The 15,052-nt window shown below is 35.9% G+C and overlaps 1 protein-coding gene across 1 annotated transcript in view; it reads left to right on the top strand.

Moving 5' to 3' along the window:
• Positions 1-14,117, top strand: part of LOC108765041 (CD151 antigen) — a 122,599-nt gene extending 108,482 nt beyond the window's left edge. The window contains exons 5-7 of the mRNA XM_018513532.1: positions 6,927-7,100; positions 11,650-11,811; positions 12,858-14,117. Of these exons, the coding sequence (XP_018369034.1) occupies positions 6,927-7,100; positions 11,650-11,811; positions 12,858-13,004 (483 nt within the window). The 3' untranslated portion in view covers positions 13,005-14,117. The remainder of the gene's footprint in view (positions 1-6,926; positions 7,101-11,649; positions 11,812-12,857) is intronic.
• Positions 14,118-15,052: the final 935 nt, after the last annotated feature.

Here is a 15,052-nt window from a genome sequence, read left to right as displayed (position 1 = left end):
TTTAGTATCGTCCTATTGTTTTACGCGCTGCGTTTTATTCCGCTTATTTGGATACTCTCTTGCGAGTCAGGAACCTTTTTCCTAATTACATTTCCGACTTCAAGTTGTTGAATTGCACAATTATTGCAAGATAACGGAGTCGCTCGCTATTCAACTACGATAACAAGAACAACTCAGGAGAAACAGAAAAAAGAATTGTTCTTTTAAATAGTTATCTTTTCTCTCTTTATATTTTTATTTACCTTCTTCATTGCAGGTGGGAAACTTTGGATATAAAACTTGTTAACTGATATTTGTATGAATGTTAAAATATATAAAGAAATACAAGCTCGTTACACATACAAAGTAATAAATAATTATAAGACTTTGACAAGAGAAATAAGCACATAAACAAAAATATTAAAATTAAATTAATTTATTCATTAAAAAATCGACAAAAAGTAAATTGTAAAAAAAAACTTACAGACTGTTTCATATTCACAGAATCTACTTCAATTCATAAATTAAAAATTAGGAAAACATAAATATAATATAAAGAAATAGAAAAAGACACATTAAAACATAAACTATAAAATATTGGATGTGAATTAAGTTTTATATGAGAATAAATAACAATCACCAAGAAACCATATCAAAAACCAAACATATATATTACGTAACGAAATAATAAAAACCCTTGGAAGTCATGGTAATAAAAAATGGAGATAGATTGCGAATTGTTTTAAAAAGTAAATAATCAATTTCTCGTTCTCGAAAATGTGTTAAGTCAGTAAATTAAGAGCCAATTGAAGACAGTTATTAAAAGTATAGTCAAATAATAAATGTTTCAAGGCAGATTAAAAAATAAAAATCTAACGATAAGGATAAAAAACATGAAGGAAAGAAATATAGAAGATGATTAAGTAATTTAAAAATTACAACAGCAGAAAAATTAGAAAAACGGAAATATAGACCAAAATGAGTTAAATGATAAAACTAATAACTTACAAAATTTATATTTTTCTATTTTAATTTATGAATTGAAGAAGACAGCTGAGTATGAAACGTCTTCGATCTTTTACGATCACTTTTCGATTTTTTATGATGAAACTATTTTAATTCTAATTTATGCTCTTTTCTTTGATCTTATATTTATTTTATATTAATATCAATTGTCAATTTCAGTGATGTACGAAAATAGCTATAAAGAAGTTAAACAAAAAATATAAAAGAAGAAAAGGAAGAGAAGGAAGGAATTCTATATAAACGGCGTTTATAACATTAAAATTCCACGAACGTTTATTATGGTAGAAACTATAATAATATCTTTCATGGTATACTAATGAATATATTATAAGTGTAACGTCGAAATACAAATGGTGAAATGGTACCTTTAACAACATGCATTCATTACATTATGTCGCTTTTTATCGCATAGTTAGCTCGTTGTCTGGTAAATTCTAATATCGTTAATGGCGAATGAACCGCTAGTTTCTCTCTAAACTGAGACTCGTGAGAATAGTTACTTTCGCAAAATCCTCTCTTATGCCTTGGTAATCATAAAATAATAACCTGCGTTGTTGTTTCTAGGGAAACTATCGACAATCAACGCAAGACGTTTTCATCCAATCGAGCGACTCGTTCCTCTACTTATTGTTAGTGTTTTCCTTTCAAATATCATACGCATGGCTTTTACTTGATGATCTTATCCGTTACATCTACCAGTACGATTTGCCTTTACACAAAACGTCAATTTACTACTACTATGTCGTTACCGTTTTTTTTTTATTAATAGTATACTATTCGTTACTGGATATTTGTCTATACGTATTGTATTGCCGATACTATCATCGTTCTTTTTCGTGATCCGGAAGTGCTTGCTGCCTAATAACGGCGAGGTAACGAGCTTAATCCACCGTAGCAGCGATAAACTATCGGCGATCCTCGAGGCAAGAAAGCCACCTCCCTGGAAGGCCTTCTTGCCTCGGCAACCTTTTGCCTCGGCTTTCCTGTTGGTCCTCTGCTCCCTTTCACCATCTATACACGGATGGCACGAGCGAACCGTCTCATTAGCCAAGACCTTATATGGTACTCAATTAAGATTTTTGCCGGTGTTGGGTAGGTAAATCCACATAATGAACACGAGTTGGCGACTCGACGGAGGAGAGAAAAGGCTTTATGAGTACATACACGGAGAAAGTTATAGGTACATAATGCATGGTCTGCTCAGTCTATTTTTTGCGATCGATTTTGTTTGTTTGTGTGTCGACCCGTGCATTTCTCAGAATTCTGATCTAGAATCACGTTTAAAAGTATTCAAAGTATGATTTCTTAGAAATATAGAATTGATTTGTTTAATGCCTGACTTTTAAATTATATATTTGATTCTCAACATTTTACGGCGCTTATAGATATTGTATTATTTTAATCTTCTGGAGCTGACGGTAGATTTTTATTGGATCCACTCAATCATATGAATTTCTTTATTAAAAATGTCAAACAATTCAATTTTTTATGTCACATCTGCAAATTTGAGTTATTCTTATTAAATTATACTTAGTATTCATTTGTTTTCTACGCTAATTATGTCATTTTGGTTTCTTGAAATTAATTAGTGCCCCTTTATTAACATAAATTAAATAGGTGTTATATGTATATGTACATATAAGACGCCGAGCGTCAGTAACTATGTTACAAAATAACGTCAGCTCCGGAGGATTATATATCTAGCCACAATATTTTGTTAAAGCAGTAACTGTACTATTTAATACAATAGAAATGCTTTAATTTCTTTTTAATCTTCACAGAATGTGTGAGTCACTACAGTAGCACCGGAACAATTTCATTGTCATATTTCGAGAAGAAATACAATGAAATAATAAATTATATCAAATTTGACTAATTCAAGGAGAAAAACTGTAACTGATTTAAAAAATAGACTTGCTTTCTAAAGATCAACGAACTTAGTAAACGTCTAAATCTCATTAAGGTATAATCATTAATTAAGATATGACGATAGTGAATAGTTATTTTATGTTGAAGTTCCTACTAGAGCAATAGTTGTAATTGGCATCTCGTCAAATATACAGTACTCATCCGTGCATTCATGGTCTGTCTTCTCCATGCGACTCGCAATCCGGTACTTGCTCTTGTTTCCATCACAGGTTCGTGTTAAGTCCAAGAACCATGACCGGCTTAAACTCCATTCTCAATGTCTCGCGACGGTAATCTCAAGACGAAGTTTATCTTGCTGCACTGTGCATAACGACGAACACAATAGGATGCTATCCATGCTCAGAAGATTAAAAACATTAACTAAATTTATTGCAAGTTCCAACATTCGCTGCAATTCTAAAATACTGCGGATATTATATGCTAAAGAAAGAGAAAACTAACATTTCCTGCTTGATTTAAGAAAGATTTACAAGGTAGCGTAAAAATCTTTTTTCCATAATCTACATTACGCTTTTTCATTATGAAGTTCTTTAAAAAAAATCCTATCTACTCTATATTATAGTTTATAAAAGTTATATATTTTGAAAATTTTTACAATGTAAGGTATTAAATATATAGGTAATATTACTTAGGGCGTTAATGAAATCCTACAATATATACACACTTTAGACTCTTTAGAGTTTTGGACCGTGTACTCTGCTGTATACATTGGTCATGTCTCTTTTTCCCACGGGTTATTGTGTTCCAGGTTTGTGCTTCGAGTTTCGATTTGCTTGTTTCAACAAGCTTTACTTGATAGTCGAGGTTGCACGTTTTCCGACGCCCCCCGTTAGCCCCGCAAAGCATCGGTCTCTAACTATTATTCGAGAACGTTCAACTGGCTTCCGTCTCGTGGTCAAAATTGCGCGCACGCACATGTGTGCGCGCTCGTGTTTTTCTTTTATTACACAAACACATACACACACAAAGATATATAGTGAAAAAGCAATTGGTGCGTTTAATCTATCGTCTCTCCCCTTCACTGTCAGCCTCCTCACCAATTGCAAACTGTCGATTGCCATTCCTACCCTCTCCGCATCGTTTCCGCCATAACGTATATACATCCCGTACGATTTATTGACTTAGTTACTAATATGTACGTACACTTGGATATATAGCACATGTAGGTACCGAGATCGGCAGCGGATGTCGCAACCTCTCAATGTTACTCCCAACGCACTCTGGAGTTCCAAGTAACGGCTGATGCGAAGCGGAAGCGTTGCGATCCGCGTGTGTTCATCTCTGCCTGCTCCCTATGTTCCGACTTAATGACTGAAACGGATACTGACTAACGACTACGAAGATGAAAGTCGACGTAGAACATTCACCTCGCGTCGTCGCTCGTTTGCTCGCGGGCAATCTGTTATTACGAATTATCATGCGTTATTGCGTCGCAAACTCCATGTTTTACTCCGCATCTGGACTAGATGCGTTTACGCGGGAACCCGATCGGTCATCGTCTTACTCACTCTTGGCTGCTCTAATTTCTCGCATATACGTTTAACTTGCACGTCCCGATCTAATTGGGAAACTGAAAGAGCACGTTGTTAATCAGTTTTAAGGTCGAGGTGAACGCGGTTTTCCGCAAACGTGGCGTATATCTTTACACTGCTCCATTCTGGTTATAATTAAACAGCTTATCTTCAAACTCTTATATTCTAAAGGCTTTCTCAAAAAATTTCGTAAATTACATTATTTGTTTATTTTTTATATACACGGAAACAATGATTTTGCTGAAAGATATTTAATACTTTTATTAGATATACACAAATCTAAAAATTATTTTGTCGAACCATCAAAATAATCTTTCTTTTAATATATAATATTATATACACGGAAAGAATGATTTTGTTGGACCTTGAAAATAATTTAGGAAACTTAAACATGATAAGCAATGTTGCAAACAATTTTTATATTTTAGCAATCAATTTGAACGTCCTATATATAATTATTTTCATAGTCCAACAAAATTATTTTCTAATCTACGTCTAGCCAAATTTTTAAATACTTCAGCAAAACCGTATTTACCGTGTATACTGTAAATATTAAAAGAGCAAGTAAGTCCGATTTTCCTTGAGCTAAATAATATTTTATTATTTCGAACTTCCGTGTGTGTCAAAATATAAATCAATCTATTTCCGTGGTTAGTACGTTTCACTGTAAATAACGCTTATTATTAACGTATTTATTAAATAATAAATTAAATTTGGGTCGAATATATTTAATGTATTTTCTTGAATTAAATTGTTTAACTCCATTGTTTTAGTTAAATTAACAATATATTGATATTCTATAGGAGCAACGGCGACCTGTAGAAATGATTAAAAATAATTCAAATTGGATATAAATTGACATTACGAATTTAATAATATAAATTTAGAATTGCCTTGGAATGATTTATTATAATTGTGCGGATTGAAATATTTTATGGAACGCAACACAATAGTGCTATGTAACAATCTCAAAAGATTCGTCAATGTAGACGTATCCCCTTAAAATGTTTAAATCATGAGTTTTAGCAAGCTCCCATCAATCTTTCAGTTTCTGCGACACCATTTACCATTTTCATCACTACATGTATTAAACCAGGAATACTAAATGTCTACGCGAAAGCGTAGACATCGTTTAGTCGTGCGATATTGGCTTAATTCCCTGCGTAGCCGAGAATCAATCACAAATTAGCTGCCAATGCAGCTCTCCATGCACTTCCTCTTCTCCGTATACATATATCGGCCAATATTTCATCCACGCTGATACACGCTCTGCTCTCTCGCGATTCAACTAAGTTTACGCGAGAAGCTAAGCGCGATGCCTTAATGCATAAGCCACTCCGTAGAACAGAATTAATAACTGTTCGTATTATTAAATAAGAAAAAGTTCCCTCTCTCATGTTTCTCAATATACGTTCTCCTCTCTTCCGGGTCGCAAAATCTTGCGAAAGTACGAACGAGCGATAGTTAGTCACCAAGGTTTGAATATTCATAGGAAAGGGGGATTGCCGTGGCGCGCGTTCCGTCCCTCGGCAGGGGTTTATATTCATGAAAAGTCTGAAAAGCTTTGGTGGACATTACGCAATTTTAATATGTTGCGCTAGCTTGTACTTCGAAAAAAAAAGAGAGAGAGAGAGAGAGAGAGAGAGAGAGAGAGAGAGAGAGAGAGAGAGAGAGAGATGAAGGACGATGACTCCGAAAGAACGAGGTGACTCTGCGTATATCCCGGTGGCTTTGCTCCGTGTAAATCCGTATTACAAATTATCCAAAAGTACGGTACTAAACATCGTTCGTTTTAGAACCTGCGCTCTTTCTCTCTCTCTCTCTATATATATACATATATATATATAATTTTTACTTAAAATTTTATACGCAGAATACGCCATTTCACGCGAAAAATACATTTTTCGATAGAAAGCGTACATCAGAGATATCCGTATTTTGAATCGGGTGTATCAATGATTTGGCATGAAAAAAGCTATGGGGAGAGAGAACGGCGCGGAAAATAAATACCGTTATATAACGCGTGAAGCTTCTCTGTGTGAAAATATAACGGTAGAATTGACAGATTCAATCTCGGGCTTTATCACGTTTGTGAAGAGTGCGCACGTTAGAAATCATTCTTTCATACGTCATTTCGGAGAATTATTTTCAGACATAAAGCGAGTGTGCATTTACTTGAAGAGACAAGTCGGTTCTTTCTTTCTTCATTATTAAAAGCCGTTCCACTTTCTTTTTCTTTTTCTTTCTTTTTTTTTTACCGATAAAATTCACTCGACAGCTTTTATCGGAATTTCCATTCAGTTAGACGGAGAGACATTCGTTGCTCTTTCATCGTCGCTCCTTTCATTAGCCAAGATAAAGGCGTTAAATGCTGAGTTGTAACCGCGTAATTGCAGGAAGACTATCCCGATGTTGTTTTAACCAATCTTAAACCCTCTTGTCTCTCTTCTGTCGACACAGTACGTCTTCGTGGTGATGGCAGTACTCGTTCTGGAAGCTGGAGTCGGTGCACTGGCGCGTCTGTATGAGGAACAAGTTGGCCCCGAATTGAAGATGAATTTAAATCGCACTTTCCTCGAGAACTATGCTGTGCGATCCCGGGAAACCGCGGCCATCGACCAGATGCAGAAAGAAGTAAGTACGCAGAGCTCCCGCATATCGGAAAGAATTTCTTATTTATTTCTCAGGCCGACCCGCGATATACATATATACGGCCGTTTGCGCTTGAAGAGTCGTCCGTCGTACAATTGCGAACAAAATAGGACGCACCGACCAGTATTTCGATATCACGAATACCGGTGCACTCCACGGTATCAATTTCCTCCCTCGTTGTCATTTTTATTCCCGTTCTGCATCTCTTGTGCGCTATGGACTTTCCCCAAGTAACGTTTTTGCGCAGCTTCAATGGTGCTTCATCGTTGCGGTGCCATCAGAAATACGCAATATGATACCGGCGTTGAGTGTTTACTGAAAACGTTTCGTATGGCTTGTCAATACGTAATATGATCGTCGTTGGCAAATGGAGGATGTTCCAGAATCGGCGAGTACCCTTTTAATCATGAACAATTGTGGCCAATTTGAGAATGATTTTTCTTTGTTGGGAATTAGAGGTTCTGAAAAAATAAACACTAAGTGATTAGTTCATCATATGTAAAATGGTAAAAGCGGTATACGAAACATAGTAATATGCATGTATTGGGATGGAACAAAAGTTCATAGTACTGTAAACTTTAAAATTCAAGTAACTGTAACTTCGTAAAAAATGAACGAAATTAAATTTACAAAAGGGTTTTAAAGCTTAAAATCTCTACTTTTCAAAAGTCACTATTTCTGCTGAGTTTCTGTAAATTTGATAATTTTAACATATAGAAAACTACAAACTGGACAAAAATGAGAAATTTTCTTCACTTTGTGTCACTTTCTGTCACGTGTCCAACAAAACTTGAGAAAATTTTCAACTTTCCAATGCGAAAGCTTAAAGTTTTAAAAATGAAAAATTGTATTATTTGGAAGTACAAAAAATATTTGTATAGTCGAGAAATATTTAATTTCTTAAGTTATGATTATGTTGGCGTTCTTTTTTTTTGTTTATATTAGAACAAAACGTACTCATTAATAAATTTCGAATTAATGTTTAGTTTCTATAAATACTTTTTCTAATACAAATCCCCTCTGATATACGAATACTTTTTACATTCACTGTATATATTTAAATAATGATAAATCTACTAAATATTAATGAGAGATTAAAAAAAATCACTTCTCGTAAGAATAATATCAATAAATATGTCTTTCATACCCTCTTTTTCACGCACTAAAGAGACATTTCGCTATTAATAGCGGCCGATGTCCTAATAACTCTCGTGCATATATTATAATACTTGCGGAATTTTTGCGAAAATATAATCTCTTTGATAGTTTAATTCAATTTAAGTTTATATACATTATATTTTGTACAATGATAACAGCAGCTCCAACGCCACATGGCTCTTCGCGTTTCCTTGATTGGAAGAAAGCCACACCCGCGTCATCTCGGAGTTGCTCGACGTTAATTTACGAATGCAGTTCGAAATGGCTCGGTGGCGGCGGCTTTTGTGCCCACGATATCACGCGAGCAGGGCACTTTTATTTATGTCCTCCGCCGACGATGGTACTCTCTTACGAGAACCTTACAATAGTAAATCATCGTTATCGCATCGCGGAACAGTTTCCCGCCCATTCGCTATAAATCGATTAGTGCCACAGTGAGCTCGCGTCGAAAAACTTGGCGGTTTCGTCTCATATTTTTGCGCGATGTCGTCGCTTTGCGCGTCATCGCTCTTCCGAATGCGCTTATACGTCCCGCAAAAATCGAAACGAAAATTTACATTTAGTAGTCGAAGCTGTTAATCGTAGGCTTAAGGTAGTTGCTCGTTATATTTGCAGAATTAATTCGACGGATGAGTGATAGTGCAGGATCGCGCACATAATGCCTATTTTAAAGGGACATTTCCGTCGCGCAGGGTATTAATCGCGTGCATGTAATCTCGATCCCCTTTGCGCCGACTGCAGCATCTTGATTTGGATTAGACTTGTAAGCGCACACGTGATGCGATTTACGGCACTGATAATGGCGCGGCGGCTAAGTCGCTCCCACTATACCCATTACCCTGATAAATCGAGCCTCGCAATTTTCACCCTTCTGTCGGATCTCATTGGCCGCGCCCGAGGAGATTTTCGTTTCCATTTCTTCACGCGGAATGCACGACGACGTTAAACCCCCTCTCGTCCGCCGAAATTGGCGAAACTGTCGGGCAAGCGAGAAATTCAGGATTCGCATTTTATTTATACACAGAGGATCTACGTGTACAAGCATTTCATTCCGTTCGGGAAATCGAGTTTTACCGCGACAGCGCTCGTCGGGAATTTTTAAGGCGACTCCGCGAACGGAAATAAATGTCTCGTATACATCGGTACTGTGACGAACGCGCGCACGAAAATCTTTTTGATATATCTCTCACGTGGAATATTCACTAAAACTTTATCTCTACGTTCTTCCTATATTCTCTTTAATTTAGATTTTATCTCAGTCGAGGACGAAGTCGAATGATTTTCTTATTGATACGAATCTACTGGTGCTAAAGTCAAAATCTGTATCGCAATTGATGCTTAGTCTGAAATCTGTTTAATCTGTACTAATTTAAAGACAAATTCATTTTAAAGAACCAAAATAACATAACTCGTATAAAAAAGAATGCATGTACTGAAAAAAAGTTCATTGGAATTCTGATTGAGAATGGATAAATATTGAATTTTTAGGTTGCATCTATTATAATTTTAGTTAGAGATAACCAGAATTCTGATTGATCAGAATTTTTTGTTTCAACCGATTATTTTCAACCGGAAAATTTTCTCAGTATGTATGAATATTATATTTATTTTAATAAGAATTTAAATTTGCAAATGTAATATAAAGAATATAATTGAATGGATTCTATAGATCTACTATCAGCGCCGGAGGGTTAAACGAGAGAACTTGACACATAGTTTTTTACTTGCACAAAGTTCGTGCATTCTTCACGCGATTTTTACACAATAAGTTTTTATAACGCGAAAGTCGCATCTAAGATATCTACATAAACGAATACACGTCTACGTGTTCGAATGCATTTCGTTTTTCCGAAGAAAAGGTTTCTTTTCTGGTGAGTCCTTCGGAGGCATCCATTCAGAAAATGATAAATAATTGATCGCGGTTGTAAGAGTTGTAACAAATGCTGCCTCTGTGCAAGTTCATCAAATATTTTTAATTTTTATTTGTTATTTTTCCAATTTACTTAAAAAGAGGATTATTATTTATATTACGAAAATAATTATATTAAGATTTTTATTGTGAAACAAAAAATTAAAATTAAATGAAGAATGTCTTATGCATTGTTCAATATTAAAGAATTAAATTTAAACCAATTTCTCTTAAATTAAATAACATTTTATTATTTTTATCTTCCAAGGGTGTATTATTTTAATCATTAATGTATTATTTTAATTCGAAATATTTGATTAAAGAAAAAACGTATTTAATCAACCTATTTTCCGCTGATAACTTTGAAATTACTAAGTAATTCAACCTGCATGTATAGTTGAATTACTTATGGTTAATAATTTCAAAGTAAACGGGGTCATATTAACATATGCACCTAGTAAATAATAAATGTAAGCTAAATTAATATATTGAGTTAAATTATTTAATTCTATTGTTATATGTGTTTTAATCAAATGAATGACATATTGAGTAGGGGCAATGACCACTTACAGAAATGATGAAAAATAACTCAAATTGGATACACCGTGTAGCTTATCTGTATCTAGTCTCTAGATTAATCTTAGCACGTCTTCTAATGCAAGACGATGGGACGGCCGAATTATGCGTGTTCAGGAAGGAAGGCGAAATTCGTTGACCGTAACGCCTGCACGTGTAAAGGATCCGTAGAAGTGTTTATCGCGACTAATGGTTCCGGCGCACGATGAATCCCGCGGGATTACGTGCCCGCATTAAAGTTACCATTTAACTTGCTGCCGCCGCCGGAACACGTTTCTCACCTCCATTAATCTACTCCCCTCCATTCTCCCTTGGCTCCCTCTGACCCTCCTTTCTCAATGACTGCACGATGCTCAGGCGTATAACGCGTCCTGCTATCGTTATTATCGCACGCGGCTATTATCGTTGCTATCGCCGCTATCATCGTTCCCCCTTTCTGCCTTATCCGCGTATACTTTATATTGCGCACGTCGTAAACGGAACTGGAGAATAAGAAAGATGGGCCTTTCTCTGTCTTTACAATTAACAACGGACTAAGCTCTAATGCGGTTACAAATTTGTCCCTTTTTCCTTTGATACATACACATTATCGTTTATAAAAAATTATTTGTTATTAAGAAGTATGGTATCGTGCCCCATGGTCGAGAAAGTATCATATTTTTATATATCTTTTAATGAATTTTCAATTTATTTTAATTCAAAGTCATAAAATTTTTAATTATCAAGTCCTTTCTTTCCTTTTTCACAGAGTAATTAAAAATTTCTTCAGTAAAGACAGCTGAGAGAAATATATTTACATAACGGATGCATGGCACGCGGGAACTACTCACCTACTTTCTTCAGCCTTCCCAATGTTATCGTGAGAGACATTATTATTGAAATTTGCAGTTCAAATGCTGCGGTGCCTTGAGATTCGAGGACTGGCTCGTGAGCGAGTGGCATAAGGATGAGGAGGTCCTCAAGAACGGCAGCGTCGTACCTGACAGCTGCTGCAAGACGCCGACGTTACTTTGCGGGAAAAGGGATCATCCCTCCAATATTCAGTACACGGTATGTCTGCTGCGACTTCTGCTTTCCTCGACTGATTATCAGATGTGACATTAGCCTGTACTTAAATTCAATTAATTTTCTTAGAAAGAAAGAAAGCATAAATCTTTTCCTATAAGTATGACATTATTATTGTAAGATATTAAAGGCCAAAAGATGTATTGAAAATTTGCGGGTTTATACCTTTGATTTACAGTTCCCAACTATAATATTAGAACGTACGGATTTTTGATAGATTTGTCTTAAGTGAAATGACAACTATGTTTACCTTACATGTCTAAAAAGTGAATTTCCTCTTTTGTTATTAATATAACTGTCAAAGACATTATATTTGTAGTTTTACTTGCATCCACCAAAAACTCTTATGGAAAAAGGTATTGATCCTAGAATATTGCATTTTAATACAACCAGGGCACGCCAAATTTTTTTCTTCACTATAATCCTGTTGACCATTTTAATCACTTTCAATCTATATTATGTATCTTGCGTTATGAAATACTTGGCTAATTGCATTTACTTCATATCCGTTTTTTATTAAAAGGAATGTAATATTCAATATCATTTTTATGTGTTTGGCATATATTTTTTTCTTTTTTAAAGACGTTTTTTTAGGGATAATAATATTATGTAATGTTTAAATTAAGGTTTACTATACCAAATAAATAAATAAAACAAAATTTTTATTAGAAAAACAGAAAACACGCCTTCCTTGCTGTCGTCCCTCTATGTGCAACCGTTAATAAGTTTATACTTTTTCACGGACATTGTAAGTGTTAAGTAAATATCGTATTAAAACAATTCATATTTTAGTGCAGTTTAGTGCAGCGACAAAGAACAGACCTTATATTTTATTCAATTACGACAATAATAAGTAGATCATAATATAATATAAATTTGATCCCTTTAACTCAATAAATTATAAAAAATAGAATCGTCTAATATGGCCAAGAACTGTAATTTTTCAGAATAAATATCGACGCGAATAAATAATCTTCTCCGACAGAAGTATGTAATTTCTACATAAGATCGATAAATGTCTATCATTTTAGGGCTGCATTTACAAGTTCCTGGAAACGACGAAGGACCACCTGATAATCCTGGGCGCTGTCGGGCTCGGTCTGTCTGTCCTCGAGCTCTTCGGCATCGTTCTCGGTTCCTGCCTCTATATAAAGCTCAGGCACGACTTTGACGACTGAGAATTGCTTCAATGCCCCGAGGGCAACAACAACGGCCAGTCGTGGTGCAGATACATGCAGAACAATCCGGAGACCGTTTGATCGTCGGAGTAGGGGCAGGAGGACGCGCGATTACAGCCGCGGGATCGTACGGATGAAAGGGAATCATCCTCAACCGCGGACTCTCGTTCGCCACTCCCTTCCCCTAACGCGTTCAGAAAGGTATCAACAAGTGAAAATAGAGGTAACGATAAAGAAACGGCGCCGTCTTCGTCGATTGTTACCTCGCTTCCCGCGAACTTTACGCAAATTACGTGATTACGGACAATCAAAGAGGGAAGCGAAAGTTCAAAGGTAAAAACGCATAAATTGTAAAAATCGTTCCGGCGTCTCGGGATCTGAAGGCAAAAGGTGCTTCTGATCGTTCAACACTTGTGCAACAGAGTTGGATTTAAGACTCGTCTGCATTACCAACGATATTAAATATATCCTTTCAAAGACGGTGCTATTACAAAGAAATGAGAGAAAAAAACTGAAACGTATCACGAAGATTGCTTCTGAAATCGATCGGCTTTGTTCGTGCCTTCGTAATGATTTATTTCGCAATGGTACCGTCTTTATTGTATCGTTTCAGAATTTTCACAAGCTCGCAGCAATGCCAACAGGTTTTAAATCCGGCTTTAGTGCCTTTTCAAACGGCGTTCCCACGCAAGAAATTACGAAGATATGAACACACTTTTAATAAACAAGCGTGCGTGGGCGCATTTGCAGGACCAGTATAATTATCTCGAGTATGTATCTAAAGGCCTTTCGCGATCGGCGCAGCCGATTGGTTGCGCGCCTCACGACTAGCCGAAACTGTAGTTCTCGCTGTCAGTGGTGTTTGAATATTTTCTGTGGTATTTTCTCCTGAATAAAAACGAGCCTGGATCCTTTTTTATAGTGCATCGTCAGCCCGTTGACGTTAATTAGCCAGATAGCCGAATTTGCCAAGAGATCGATGTATTGCAAACTGTGTATTGCAGTAGAACACCAGCAACCACACGGTGTCGAGATAGTTTATTATTTTCCTAATATCGGTAGAAATGTATCGAACGAGCAGATCTTGCATCAAACAAGCTTAGTTGTCGTTATTTTAGTCAATCTAACTATCAATCTAATTATCAGTATCTTAGTATCAAACTAGCGACAATTAACGTTATCATGTTTGCTAAATTATGACATCATGATGGCAAAGTATGCTCCATTTCTGCTGTATTTCCGTTATTACATTATGGCAAATCGTAATGATAAAAATCAAACTAAGGAGGATACAATAGATAGAAATTTGCTCTAAAATCATGATTGAATTTGCTGGCAACTACTGATATATTGCATTTTGGCTATCTGGGTACACAAAGTCTAATCTCTCTGTCGAGCGTAATATTTTATAAACTCGACGAAATTTTGCACGCGCGAAGGCGCTGACTCGATACTGCCATTGCAAATTTGCACAATTTTTAATCGCGATTCAAGTACCGATTGTACAGAGCCATGACAAAAAAGTTTCTTGCGCGTTATGGGAGTAGCCACGTGACCATGTCTGACTTCTCCCGCATAACAAAAAGATCTGATCGAGTTATGTCAATTTTCCTACGGTTGGATCGCACGTCATCGAGTTTAGTTTATACATCTCTTTTTTTTTCTTCTTGACTCGCGCGCACTGCGTCGATGAATAAATATGTATAATCGAACGAATCCACCTGCCGTAAACACGATGACGGATCGATCTGTATCCGGTACAGCGAAGACAAGGCAAAAATCGACTTGATAGAACTGTAAACAGTGCCTTCATGATATTGTTAAGCTCAGAGATATTTTAGAGTATACATAAAAAAAAAAGAAAGAAAAGAACGTCGTGGCGGTGTAAATTGTTAATTAATTAAAGAGGAACCAGCGGAGAAGAGGGAAAGGAGAGACTTTAGCGTGTAACAAATTTCACACACACAAGCAGCATGTATATATTCGTTGCTTCGCAAATGAGTACAAGCCTTTGCACATTATTTATGGATAAATGCTTTCGTCCGCGT

The sequence above is a fragment of the Trachymyrmex cornetzi genome, unplaced genomic scaffold (genome assembly GCF_001594075.2).
Source record: "Trachymyrmex cornetzi isolate Tcor2-1 unplaced genomic scaffold, Tcor1.1 scaffold47, whole genome shotgun sequence".
In the NCBI taxonomy this organism is placed as follows: domain Eukaryota; kingdom Metazoa; phylum Arthropoda; class Insecta; order Hymenoptera; family Formicidae; genus Trachymyrmex; species Trachymyrmex cornetzi.
Note: the sequence above shows the minus strand (reverse complement) of the source record. Positions and strands in the feature narration are given on the sequence as shown.